General features: G+C 51.4%; 1 protein-coding gene across 2 annotated transcripts in view; it reads left to right on the top strand.

Moving 5' to 3' along the window:
- The window catches only part of DKK3 (dickkopf WNT signaling pathway inhibitor 3), a 48,649-nt gene extending 38,617 nt beyond the window's left edge, over nucleotides 1–10,032 (top strand). For both annotated transcript variants that reach the window (XM_074401095.1, XM_039471128.2), the window contains 4 exons: nucleotides 4,540–4,632; nucleotides 6,159–6,303; nucleotides 7,289–7,445; nucleotides 8,556–10,032. In XM_074401095.1, coding sequence (XP_074257196.1) covers nucleotides 4,540–4,632; nucleotides 6,159–6,303; nucleotides 7,289–7,445; nucleotides 8,556–8,778 — 618 coding nt within the window. In that variant the 3' untranslated portion in view covers nucleotides 8,779–10,032. The remainder of the gene's footprint in view (nucleotides 1–4,539; nucleotides 4,633–6,158; nucleotides 6,304–7,288; nucleotides 7,446–8,555) is intronic.
- The last annotated feature ends 3,844 nt before the right edge of the window (nucleotides 10,033–13,876 follow it).

Here is a 13,876-nt window from a genome sequence, read left to right as displayed (position 1 = left end):
CCAAAACAAGACCCCAAGCCCAGAGCCCCCACCTTCCCTCCCAGGTGTCTTATTTCTGATCTTAGCTTCTCAGCCATCCTGCGCCCAGTTGGATGCTGAGGCCCCTTTAACACCTTGGCCCAAATGGGGACAGAACCCTTGAGCACACCTAACAGCAACTGGAATCATTGAAAAGAACAAAACCTGGATCTCTCAGCTCGGGGCCTGGCTGTGCTTGGGAGCACTGGCACGTGCTCTCCACCCACCACTCAGCTCTGCTAAGGCTGCAGGGTCTGAGCTCTTCCTCAGGTCCCTAACAAACACCGGGAAAGGGGAGGCCTGCCCCCACTGCTAGGGGACCTCAGGAGAGACTCAATACAAACAGCTTCACTGGATGGAGAGCCTGGGCTTTGTACAGTGAAAGGTCGCTCTGCCCCGGGACTTCCCTGGGGTGGGCTTACAGGCCGCTGTCCACCTGTTTGACACCCTCAGGATGTAGGTAAGCCAGGACTAGGTGTTTGATCCCCAAGTGCTGATGAGGACAGATGTCACATTCTGGGGGATGCCTTAGGGCCCTGTTGTTTTAGACCTGCCTTTCTGCTCACAAGCTGGTCCCCTGGCGGGGGTGCACGGTGGCGGTGGCGGTCGCGGGAGCAGGCACTGGAGGGCGGGGGAGCAGATGCATAGCTCTCTGTTGCTATGGCCACCGTTCAGCGAGCATGAACTCAGTACAACAGCCCTGCGGAACAGCTCCTGCCTTCATCTTTGTTTTCAATAGCAGTAGAATCAGCAGCCCAGGGTTTCACCGCTGGTAAGTGGCAAAACTAGGATTCAGTTTGTGCACCTTGGAATCCCGAAATTTCTAGTATGACCACAATTCTTTTTGTTTTTTTAATACTTTAAGTTCTAGGGTACATGTGCACAACACGCAGCTTCGTTATATAAGTACACACGTGCCATGGTGGTTTGCTGCATCCATCACTCCGTCGCCTACATTAGATATTTGTCCTAATGCTAGCCCTCCCCAGTCCCCCCACCCCATATGACCACGATTCTTAAAAGTGTGTTCCTGCTGGGAATGGCAGTTGCACATCCAACCAGGCAAGTGGACGGGCTTTATTATAACAAAAGCCTCCGGCTTTCTTGAGGGGAGTCATCTGGAAAGAACCTACCAGCGCTCTTTGCTGACATGTTTCTGATGCCCCAAAGGAAATCGATAGCTTCGGTATATTTAGATTTTTCAAAAGTCTTTGGCAAAGTTCCATGCCCAAAAAATCCTTTTCCGTACCTAGAAAAACAATTAAGTTTGAAGGGGATGCTTCGTCATGCATAGGAGCTTGTGTAGGGAAAGGAAGATATTCCTAAGGAGAAAAATGTACTTGTCTTGAGGGATAATTGTAAACAGCAGGATCTTCGAGGAATGGATGCTGGCACAGTCTTAGCTCATATTTTTAATTAAAGATCTGGAAGAGGAACTATATAGTGAAAGGTCCAAGTCTACAAAGGCTTTTTGGGGGGAATGAGAAGCCAAATTAATGAAACGTATGCTTTTTGCACTAGTTCTCAAGTCATTGCTAATGACCAGCATTTTGTTAGCCTGTTTGCCACGGTAAGATGCAAGAGGTACCACCCACTCAACGTGTATTTATTGCATGCCCAGGCACAGTACTGGGCATGGGCACGAGCGTGGTATTATTCCGCTTTACAGAAGTGCTTTACAAAAGCGGATGGTTTCAACATGTGCTTGCTTTTGTTTAATGGTTCTCACACTTGCTTGTTTTAGAAATCATTATGCAAAGAACGACTTCATTCTTTTTAATGTCTGCATGGAGGGGTTTTCCCATGAAATGGCTGTATAATAATCAGCTCCTTCTTGTTGACCATTTCTGGATTATAAATAATAAAAGAATATAGCCTTAAACGTTCTTGTTCTCAGATATTTACGTATATGGCCAAGTGTTTCTGAGGGTAGTCACCAGGACGGGAAATTGTTGGGTCAAAGGACATATGCATTTAACTGTTTGATGGATGCTGATAGATTGCCTGTTAAAAACAATCTTCCATTTTAATTACTCCAAAGCATTTGGCAATGCCTATTTCCTGAAGCCAACATTGAATATTATGTTCGTTTCCTATTGATGCCTTAACAGATTACCACACATTTAGTGGATTAAAACAACACAGATTTTTTTATTTTCCAGTTCTGGAGGTCAGAAGTCCAACACAAGTCCCACTAGGCTAAAACCGAAGTGCGGGCAGGGCTGCGTTCCTCTCCAGAGGCTCTAAGAGATTCCGTTCCTTGTCCTCTCACCCGCCTTCCGTCTTCAAAGCCAGTGATGGCCAGTGGAGTGTTTGTGACATCTCGTTGCATGATTTCACTCTGACACTGACTCTTCTCTACTCCCTTTTCAAAGTCCCTTGTGATTTCGGGTGCTCCTGGATAATCCCAGGTGCACTCCCCGTCTTCAGGTCAGCTGATTGGCAGCCTGAATTCCCTCTGCCTCGAATTTCCCCTTCCTGTGTAACACAACATACCCGCAGGTTCTGGGGAGTAGGACATGAACATCTTTGAGGGTGCCATTATTCTGCCCACCATGGAGACCTTCAGCTTTTCTAATTTTTTCCATTCTAAGTGAAAAAATGGTATTCTGCTTTTTTAAGTTGCATTTCTTGGTTGATTTCATTGGTGAGGTCGAATGCCTTTCTATTTGAAGAGGCGAATTTCTGTGATTCTGAGTGGTCTGTTCATACCCGTTGTCTCCTTTGCCACTGGGTTGCTCTGTCTCTCCTTTCTCTCTCTTTCCAATTGAATCATGCATTTCTTAAGGGCAGAGGCCTCCTCACGTTCACCTGTGTGTCCCCAGCCCCTCAAAACATGGCTGGTTCACAGAAGGGACTCCATGCCTGTTGGCCCTTCGTTTCTCCCTAATGTCATCCCTCCCACTCTATTTTCTTGCCATTCTGCTTTGGAAGGAATGTCAGAAGGCTTCCGGCTGAGCAGCCGGAGTTGTGTCTGTGCACAGGAGCGTGTGTTGGGCTGAGATAAAGCCCATCTGTGATTTGCTCCCAGCCCTGGGACTTCTCTGGCTATTGGGGCTCTGGCTGAGACTCAGCCCCTTCACTTGGCGGCGGTTCACCATATTCAGAGCCTCAGTTTTCTCATCTATAAAAACAGTGATGGTGTTGATGGTGTCGCCTGACATTTGAAGGGACTAGGAAAGTAATTGAAACAAAAGTTTCAGTGCTTTGCAAGGGAGCCTCCTGGTTGCTGGGCTGCCAGCACTTGCAGTGTTGTTGAGAGCAGCAGAGCCCCTGGAAGGGGATGGGAGGCAGCTGTTGGAGGTCCAGGCTCTTCCAAGTGGGTCTCCACACCGGCCTTCAGGATGGGAGGATGCTCTGGGTTAGAGTGGGGCGCTGGTCCCTTCCTTTCTCAAGATCCTTTTGGAAGGTCTACTAGCCCCCAGAATACCAGCCCTCGGGAGGGTCCTTCTCACCTCTGGATGCTGCATGTGGAGCCCTGAACCCCCTCGACTCAAGGACTGGTGGTGGAAAGAGACCCTCTACCCTGAACTGGTCACATTATCTTGGGGGGACCCCTCTGCCTCCATTTCCCAGCTGGCAACATAGGGAAGGCGGTCCCTCCCTGCTGCCGGCTGGGAGGAGTCACTGAGCCAGATCAGGGCTGACAAGCCTGATGCCTCAAAAGAGTGATCAATGGCTGTTCCTGTCATCACGGTTTCCTTCTCCCCGGCCCTCCTTCCCCTGCGTTAAAGCTGCTGGTTCCAGGGCTGAGCCTGACAGCAGGTCCAGGAGCTGAAGCAGCCATGCTCCTGCCAGTGACCAGTGACCGGTGACCACGGTGGGCCACAGTGCCCTCGGCCATGCCTCCCTGCTCTGCAACTCAGGCCTTGGAGTGGACAGACTCCGCCCACTCCCTCTCTCCCTATTTCTCCAGCCAGGTGGAGCTGGCAGTCGTGAGGAGATGGCACCTGGGCTGGGAGGGCTAGACTCCAGCACCCTCCTCTAATTCATTTCCAAGTTGGCAGCTGCCTTTGCTTCTTGCAGGAACCCTAGACCCAGGACCCAGGGCTGTGGCCATGTGGCAGGGTCCCTGGTGATGCCCGCTCTGCTGCCTCCACGTCTTCATAGTCAGCGGGGCCCTTGGGGCCTGGGCTCCAGCCCTTCCTGTGCAGTCAGGCAGGCCTGGACCTCATTAGCACTTTTTATTAAATCCATCTGTTCTAAGTGGAAGACCAGCCCTGAGTCCCTGTGCTCCCGCCCTGGGTGTGGGTCAGGGAGGACTGCGCACAGATGGCGATTGTGTGAATTCGGTGTGGGATCCTCCAGGCTCTGACTTGCCAGGCCTGCCAGGCATGGAGATGCTGAAGGGCAGCACAGCCAGGCAGACGTAGAAGTGACTGGAGTCCGGAGGGCTTGCCTGACCCTCCTGAGCCTGTGGGGTCAAGCCTGGAGGGTGGAAGCGGGCCCGACCCTTCCTGGGCACGGTGGGCCTGCCGCTCTGCTCTCCACTGACGCAGTTGCTCCTGTGCCCTCCTCCAGGAGTGCATCATTGACGAGGACTGTGGGCCGGGCAAGTACTGCCAGTTTGCCAGCTTCCAGTACACCTGCCAGCCTTGCCGGGACCAGCGGACGGTGAGTATGCCAGGGCCTCTGGGGCAGTGGCATCAGGGTCTTAGGCCTCTGGGGGAGAAGGCCAGGGGCTCCAGGGTTCTCAGCTGGGCTTCCCAGAAGAGCCTCACAATGATGGGGTGGACCCAAGAGGGATCCCCAAAGGGGCTGACTCCTAGAGTGACCAGGAAGTCATTCTAGTCTGGGATGACAGGAAGCCATCTGCAGACCCAGGGCCACTCCCATCCTGCCCCATGTCCTCTGGTCATGTTGTGTCATTGAGGGCAGAGAAAAGGAAGGACGGCCAGGGACCATGGCTACACCTGTAAATCCAGCACTTTGGGGAGACCATGGCAGAAGGATTGCTTGAGGCTGGGAGTTCAAGAAGTGGAGGGAAGGAAGAGGGGGTATCCCTACAGCTGTTCCTTCCCCTGGGGATAACCCATCCTTGTAGACAGAGACATCCTGGCAGCCCCCAGGCAGGGAGGGGGCAGCTGCTCTCCTTCTGGGCCTGCACCCCACCTGCCAGATCTTTCTCCCAATCTGCTAATAAGAGAGGGCAGAGGGACGGGGAAGGAAGAGGCCAGGGCACGTCCCCAGTGGAGTTGACACTGGGAAATGTGAAGCCAGGGCAAAGGAGACTCTTCCTCCACCCAACAGGCGTTTTGGGTGAAGCCATATGGACCCACAGATGTTTCCTCATCGTTTTTCCTGAGTCAGTCAGTAACACAGCATGCTAATAAGTTTGGAAAGTAAAGTGGTTCTTACGACCTTTCCTGGCTGTCTGTGGTGAGGCCACTGCCGTTGCACTCCCAGCCAGCCCCACTTGGTGCCATCACTGGGCACAGCTGTGGGGACCTCACTTTGCTCTCTAATTGCCATGTCCTGTGTGGCTTCAGGACCTGGCACCCACAGGCTTCCCCATCTTGGGCCGGCCTGGGCCTTAGTTTAATCGGCTCATCGTTGGGCTTTGCCTCTTTGGGCCTGGACCTAGGGACCTAAGGAGAAGAGGGAAGGGCACAAGTCTGTGGGGACCCACAGAGACCCTCTGCTGTTCTTTGCAAAATCTTAAGCTGCGTAGAAAGACTCAGATCCGACCATCCTGGCCAATGTGGTGAAACCACATCTCTACTAAAATATATAAAAAATTAGCCGGGCGTGGTGGCGCGCACCTGTAGTCCCAGCTACTCCGGAGGCTGAGGCAAGGAAATTGCTTGAACCAACCCGGGAGGCAGAGATTGTAGTGAGCTGAGATCATGCAACTGCACTCCAGCCCAGGCGCAGAGTGAGACTCCATCTCAAAAAAAAAAAAAAAACAAAGAAAGAAAGACTCAGATGCATGACTCCTCCCAGTGCCATTTTCCCACCATTCTGATCCCCGTATCTCGCCAATCAAGCTCCTTCCTCTACCCTGCTGACTTTCACTAACATCTCAGCCTGGTCTACCTGTCGCTACATTGGTTAGCACACCTGTGGCATCTTCAGGCTGGGCTCTCAGCAGGTCCCCAGTCCCTGAGCCGCTGGCTCTAGGCTCTTCCCACCCTCCACAGCTCTGCACCCGGGACAGTGAGTGCTGTGGAGACCAGCTGTGTGTCTGGGGCCACTGCACCAAAATGGCCACCAGGGGCAGCAATGGGACCATCTGCGACAACCAGAGGGACTGCCAGCCTGGGCTGTGCTGTGCCTTCCAGAGAGGTGAGTGGCTTCTTCTCAGATGCAGGAAGAACCCTGTCCCAAGCTCCACCAGACTGGGCCTCCTGGGGCCACATCCATGCCAACCACACGGGTTCGGGTCCCACACGCTCATCAGTGTGTACCGCCCTCCCACAGGCTCTGCCTGGAGTGGGAAGACCACCTCCTTTTCTAACCCCTGTTGATGCTCAGAAAATCTAACTTACTTCAGAATGCAAGAGCCCAGTCTGGAAAGAACACCCCCAGATGGGTGGGACTGGAGCAGCCCCTTCCTCACCTCCACTCCCTATTTCCCAGGTTCTTTTCCCTGTGAATCAGCCGCTTCCACTCCCATCTTCCCGTCCCACGGCCTCTCCCCGGTGAGGTCTGCTCAGGCTCTCTTCACCCCCACTAGCGTTTTGAGGAACTCTCATTCGCCGCCTCCGCAGCTCCGCGTCCCCAGCCCACGAGTCCTCCCTGCCTGCTGCCTCGGGGATCTTCCTACAGGGCCGCTTTTTGGGCGTTGCTCCCCTGGGACCTGCAGCAGCTCCTGCTGCCTCCCACGTTGTTCAGCCCCCTTAGGCTGTCCTGCGAGGCCTCACCCAGCTCCACTCACCGTCCTCCTCTTCTCCCCACTACTCCTTGGCCTATTTGGGAATTTCACCGGCCCTGACATTTTCCACTGAGCTCAACCCCAGGCCTTTGCTGGTGCCATGCCTGGGCCTGAATGCCTTTTCCCCACTCTTAATTTCTCCAGACTTTCTGGTTCTCAAAATCCAGCAAAGCCCACCTCTTCCAGGCAGTCCTCCCTGCTTCAGCCCTACTGATCATTCCCTCCTGAGCTTCGGCTGCCATTCTTATTTCCTGTCACTCCACGTCTTCAAACCTAACCTGCACTTTGGGGTTGAGGGTGGGAGGTGGGAGGTTGTGCTCCATTTCTTTGTCCCCTCCCCGTGGAGCCCTTCTGCCCTACATGGGGCACACAGGGGTGACTCTGGGCTGGTTCCAGGCCTGCTGTTCCCTGTGTGCACACCCCTGCCCGTGGAGGGCGAGCTTTGCCATGACCCTGCCAGCCGGCTTCTGGATCTCATCACCTGGGAGCTAGAGCCTGATGGAGCTTTGGACCGATGCCCTTGTGCCAGTGGCCTCCTCTGCCAGCCTCACAGGTGAGGCCCCCCTACCCTCCCTCTCAGGAGCCAAGGGCCAAGGAGGTGCCATCCAGTAGGGGCACAGGAGCAGGAGCAGGTTTTCCCTGGGGAAGATGTAGATTCCCTTTAGGATTGCTTTGAGAGGTCGTTGGGTCATGCAGATGGAAGGGTCCAATCAGCAGTCGGTTCCAGGGGTCTGGGGTCCAGGCTGCCCAGGAGACACAGATCTGGGGCTCATCCAGCTGGTGGCTAAAGTTTCATGAGTGGATGGCCCAGGGAGAGGGCATGGGTGGAGAAGAGCCTGGACTCCCTCCCTAGACCCATCACAGTGACGGATAAGCAGGGAAAAAGGAGCTGGCAGAGAGGCCACAGGGAGGCCAGGAGTGGCCAAGGCTGCTGAGACTCCATGGGGCATCAGGCTCGGGCCTGGCCAGCTTCTCAGGGCACATCTTCCTGTCCTCCCCACAGTCTCTACTTAACCTTCTCTCCCAACAGAATCCAGGGCTGCTGGGCAGACAGGCAGAACTCCCATTCCCCATGGCTGTGTGCAATGGCGCAGGCCTGTAATCCCAGAGCTTTGGGAGGCCAACGCAGGAGGATTGCTTGTGGCCAGGGGTTCAAGACCAGCCTGGGCAACATCGGGAGATCCCGTCTCTACCAAATAAACAAATTAATACTTTTTAAAAAAGGAGTTCTTTCCACTCCCACATGGGTCCATGGCTCCCCGCATGTGGCTAGACTACACCCCAGGGTCTGGCTGACTCCTGCCTGGAGGCCTGAATGGACCAGGGTCTTGGAGGAGCGGTGGTGCTGCTGTACAGCCCTCGGGTCCTGCCCCTGGCTGCGGGGCCTGAGAGTCACAGGGGGTCAGGCCTGTGACTGAGCCTGGCTGGAGGAGGGGAAGCTGTCCCCCTGCTGGCACATTCTCCCAAAGTGAGCCTCCTTCAGCCATCATTTTAAGATAGATGTTGATGAGAAGTGAGGTGTGTTGAAGAAGACAGGCGAGGAGGGGGTGTGAAGGGGAGGCTGGGAGCCCCACAGGGTCAGGGTGCATTAGCTTTGGGCCTGGGCCTCTCTCCCGGGTAGGCTCCCACATTTCGAGCCTGGCTTTGCCCCATGTCTCCCCAGCCACAGCCTGGTGTACGTGTGCAAGCCGGCCTTTGTGGGGAGCCGTGACCAAGATGGGGAGATCCTGCTGCCCAGAGAAGCCCCTGATGAGTATGAAGTTGGCAGCTTCATGGAGGAGGTGCGCCAGGAGCTGGAGGACCTGGAGCGAAGCCTGACGGAGGAGATGGCGCTGGGGGAGCCTGCGGCTGTCGCCGCTGCACTGCTGGGAGGGGAAGAGATTTAGATCCGGACCAGGCTGTGGATAGGTGTGCAATAGAAATAGCTAATTTATTTCCCCAGGTGTGTGCTTTAGGCGTGGGCTGACCAGGCTTCTTCCTACATCTTCTTCCCAGTCAATTTTCCCCTCTGGCTTGACAGCATGAGATGCTGTGCTGTTCAGCTCCCCCGGGCTGTTCTCCAGGTGTCACGGTCTGGTGCTTGGGAAAGTCGGGCAGGGAAAGGACAGGACCAGGCTGCCTCCCCTGTCCAGATCATTGGCTGCTTTGCCTCTACCGGTTGGCAGACGGCAATTTGTTCTACATGGCTTTGATAATTGTTTGAGAGGAGGAGATGGAAAGAATGTGGAGTCTCCCCATGATGGTTTTGGGAAATGTGAAGAGTGCCCTGCTTTGCAAACATCAACCTGGCAAAAATGCAACAAATGAATTTTCCACACAGTTCTTTCCATGGGCATAGGAAAGCTGCGCCTTTGGCTGTTGCCAGTGCAATGTTCTGTTCACCCTGCGTTACATGTGTTAATTCATCCAGCAGTTTTGCTCAGCTCCGACCTCTGTGCCAGGGCAGTGTTTTTATATCCACAATCAATTCCTTCTCTCAGCACAGCCTGGGGAAGGGGCCATTGTTCTCCTCATCCATCAGGGATCTCAGAGGCTCAGAGACTGCAAGCTGCTTGCCCAAGTCACACAGCTAGTGAAGACCAGAGCAGTTTCACCTGGTTGTGACTCCAAGCTCAGTGCTCTCTCCACTACCCCACACCAGGCTTGGTGCCACCAAAAGCACTCCCCAAAATGAAGGAGAATGGGATTTTTCTTTTGAGGCATGCACATCTGGAATTAGGGTCAAACCAATTCTCAAATCCCTCTAAGATTAAACTTCTGTTAGGAACAGCAGTGCTCTCACAGCACAGGGCAGCCATCCTAATGGGGACAGTGGTGTTGACACTGTCCTCCTCTGGCAGTTGCATTAGTAACTTTGAAGGTACATGACTGAGCGTAGCATATAAGTTAACTTGCAGAAACAGGACTTAGGTAATTGTAGGGTGAGGATTATAAATGAAATTTGCAGAATCACTTAGCAACTGAAGACCATTAACTACATGGAGAAAATGAAACCAAGCAGGGCTGTGTGAAATATGGTTGTAATATGCAGACTGCAAACGCTGAACTCTACACCACTCCACAAATGATGTTTTCAGGTGTCATGGACTGTTGCCATCATGTATTCATCCAGAGTTATTAAAGTTTAAAGTTGCACATGATTGTATAAGCATGCTTTCTTTCGGTTTTAAATTATGTATAAACACATGTTGCATTTAGAAATCAGGCATAAATCATGCCAACTGCTCTTCTGTAGTTCTCAGATTTCTTTTCCCTTCTGACTTTGAATAAATGTAAAATCCTTTTAGCCAGAAAAAGTAAACTAGAAATGACCTGTATTAAAAATTCTTCCATAGAAGCAAATTTTCCACACAACCGAAGCACCTCTTTGAGCATCAAAATATTTTAGGAATCTTAACTATCTTTGGATGGGAATTTGTCTTAAACAGTGTAAATGCTTCATTGCTTTCTGAAGGGACAAATGGAATATGACTGCTATTTTTAGGGGAGACTTCTTCAATCAAATGCAGTTCTGGGCCGTAACACAGAAAGATCCTCAGGGACCATAACATTAGAGCTACTGTGTTGAAGTCAGCTGCGTGGCAAGTGCCAGATCAGGCAGTCTACCTATATTCATTCATTTAATCTTCACTGAACTCCATGAGTATTTCCTTCATTTCACAGATGAACAAATGGAGGTACAAAGAGATTGACAGAGTAGAAGTCAGATGAAAATAGCATCTAGTACAGTATGCCCAGGTTATAGTGATTTTTAAGATCACTAACAGGGAGCTGTTCTCTATTCAATGTCAAAAACCCTCAGGAACACCCTACATCCTTATTATTCAACTGATTATCTACTGAGAGCCTGCTCAGAACCAGGGGCTGTGATACCCTCTGGGGTGCCAAGCTGACCCAGATAGGGTCCCTACCCTGAAGGCATCCCAGTCTCATGAGGGAGACACAGCCAGAGCAAGCAATGACAAAACAAAGGCAGTCAACCTGATGTGGGAACAGTGTCGTGGAAGCCTCAGTGGAGTGCTTGGCTCGGGAGAGCTGTCATGGCAAGTGGCTTTCAAAGACGATGGGAGTTTATCAGGAAGCCACAGGGCACAAGAAAGGGCTTTCTGGGCTGTGGGCAGAGGGAGGGAGGCACCGGGTCAGGTGCCATGTAGGGGAAATGCCAGGTCATTTGCAATGGCTGGAATGCAAAAAAAGCTCAAGGAAGTGTTTGGAGGAGGCTAAAAATTACATCATCCAAAAAAATGATTGAAAACATTGTGGTGAATGAGATAAAACTGGGTTCCTCCACAGTTGCACATGCCGGTATAGTAGACTGCTCCATCTTGTCATGATAGCCACAAACTTGTAAGACATGAGAGGCTTTGCAAAACACTTAGCTGAAGCCTGCATCTGAGTAGCTGGAGTGTATCCTTTACTCAGTCCTGAGTGAACTGCGGGAAGGGCTGGGTGGAGGTGGTGCTTCAATACCTTGCTGCTGTCTCCCAGAGCCAGGGCTCCTGCAAAAGCCATAGCAGATAAACTCATTTGCTGTCAGGTAAACTCAACAGCTCTTCCCAGTACCCCTCCCCCTCCCCCCGCCACCTCCCAGCAGCTAGGGCTGGCCCCATAACCCAGGAAATGTAAGGCAAGGACTATCAGAGTCTCTGGAATTTTTTTCCCAATTGACCAAAGGAGAGTGGGAAACAAGAAGGGAGCCCCTGCCCTCCATCCACTCTCCCTCTTTCAGTATGGTGCTCAGGAGGCAGTATTTGGCTCTGAGGCAGCCATGTGGTGATCATGTGACCTACAGGGCTGCATTCCTCTGGAATAGGAATGGGGAAGAGTCCATTTCCTTGCTGTTTTTTAGCCTCTATAGGTCACTGGCATTTCTTGGCTCATGGCCCCCTTCATCTTCAAATCCTGCAGTGACAGTTCTGTCCTCCTTAAGTGCCAGCTCTTTGGCTTTCTGCAGCTGGGTAAGGTTCTTCACTTCTGAGGACTCGTGTGATCAAATTGCACCCACTTCGATAATCCAGAATAATTTCCCTGTGTCACGTCCTTAACTTTAATTGCATATGCAAAATCTCTTTTGCCCTGTCAGGTAAATATTCACAGGATACAGGGATTAGGACATGGCCCTACCACAGAAAGATAAGAGTGTGAGTTCTTGGTGTTGAGGAGGAAACCAATCCTGGTCTCCACCATCTCTGAACACCTTAAATAAACTACCGATATTATTTAGTTTTTCTGTTATTTGAAGTCAAAAGCATTTCCAACACAGGAGCTATCTGGATGATGAACTATATCCTGCAGGACACAAAGACCCACCAGTCCAGTTCTCTGGGCCTGTGGGGAAGGAGGATGAGGTTGAAGAGGAAAGGGAGGGGCCTGCTGTAGCGTGAGGGACGAGGGCAGGATGAGAAAAATGCATTAGGTATTCCCGCGGCCTGTGCATCCCCTCCAGATACTCAAGAGATGCAACTGAACTCTTAGGAGATGTCTTTTTGATAGCAATGGTTGGTTTCTGAATTCAGGGCAAACAGCCATGGAGCTGGGCTCCGGCACACAGGGTTTGCTTAAAGTGGCCACCGCAGCAGCAGCACAATTGCCCTGTATAAAGATGACAGAGGGAGGATGAAATCCCCTTATACAAGATTGTGGTGTTTGGAAAACTGATTCTTCCCCTCCCTGCCACTTCCCTTGAGGGAGGAGTGATTCGATTTTATTCCCTTAGCTGAAACCTCTGAGGGGAACTTTGAGACACTGATGGAAGATCGAATTGAGGGTTGAAGACTTGGTAGGGACCAGTGCAGCATGGGATAGTGGTAGGCAGTTAAGAGGTGGGCAAAAGACACAGTTTAATTTCGTAAGGGACAACCAAAGCTGTTAGGAGTTGGGTCCTTTGCTGATAGGATCCACAGGGCATCTACCGTCACATCTATAAAAAAGTTACTAGTGACCAGGCAGAAGGGGACAGTAACCTCACAACCTCCACTGCCAAGAGCCGGTAAGCACGTCTTTTCCCTGCTTTTCCTGGCCTCTTCCAACCCCAGTAAAGCTGGTGCAGGAGCTGGCAGGGACAGCCTATCTAGGAGGCACTATATGGAGATTCAGGGGAGTTCTGAATGAAACCACTGAAACTTTAAGATGGTCTTAATAATGCAAAATACCTTAAAAGTTGTAGGATTGCACTGAGCACTTGATAAGCTCACTGCCCAGTACGAAACAGCATGTGACAAAACAGTTGGCACAATTATGGAAAAAAATGGAAGCATCAGTATTTCCATCTCCATAAATAATACTCTTCAAGTAAGTTACTTAAGCATTTTAAAGAGGGCGAAAACAGTCGAGGAGGGGGCCAGTTGGAAACATGGAAAGCAGAAGGAAGGGAAGCTTGGTGCCCACCTGTGAGGGAGGGTTATAGGGTCCAGTGACAACTTTTGACCTGGTGAGCTGACACAGTAGAGATCAACTTCTCCTCTTGTACTGGCGAGCTGCTAAGGAGGTGGAAAGAGGCAGTGTGGTCATGGGGAAGGAGCAGAGCACTCCTCTCAACTCTCTTGCCCTCCTAGCTCGACCTACTGATGGCTGCCCCTTTTGTAAATAGTAACACATGCAATGCATGCTTGAGTTTGTGCAGTATTCTGGTTTCTGAAAGCCAAGTTGTGACAATTAATCTGTATCTAACCAAATGATCATAGCCTCCCTCTTCCCCACAGGAACTAAAATCAAGGAGCATCTTCCGATTTCATGAACACTAAACCTAGGTGGCCACAAGCTTCATTTGGGCCATGAACTCCTTTGAAACCCTCATAAAAACTGTTCTGCCAGCTCCCTGGAAAGTCACACATACACATGGTTTTGCCTTTCAGGACATATGGCCTCATAAGGTTTTGACTACTAGTGACCAAAATATTGGTGTTTTTCAAAAATTACACAGAATTGTTGACGGAATAGTTTTATTTAGCAAACAAAAACTTGCTATTTCAGAATATCTTCTAG

The sequence above is a fragment of the Saimiri boliviensis genome, chromosome 6 (genome assembly GCF_048565385.1).
Source record: "Saimiri boliviensis isolate mSaiBol1 chromosome 6, mSaiBol1.pri, whole genome shotgun sequence".
Classification (NCBI taxonomy): Eukaryota; Metazoa; Chordata; class Mammalia; order Primates; family Cebidae; genus Saimiri; species Saimiri boliviensis.
Note: the sequence above shows the minus strand (reverse complement) of the source record. Positions and strands in the feature narration are given on the sequence as shown.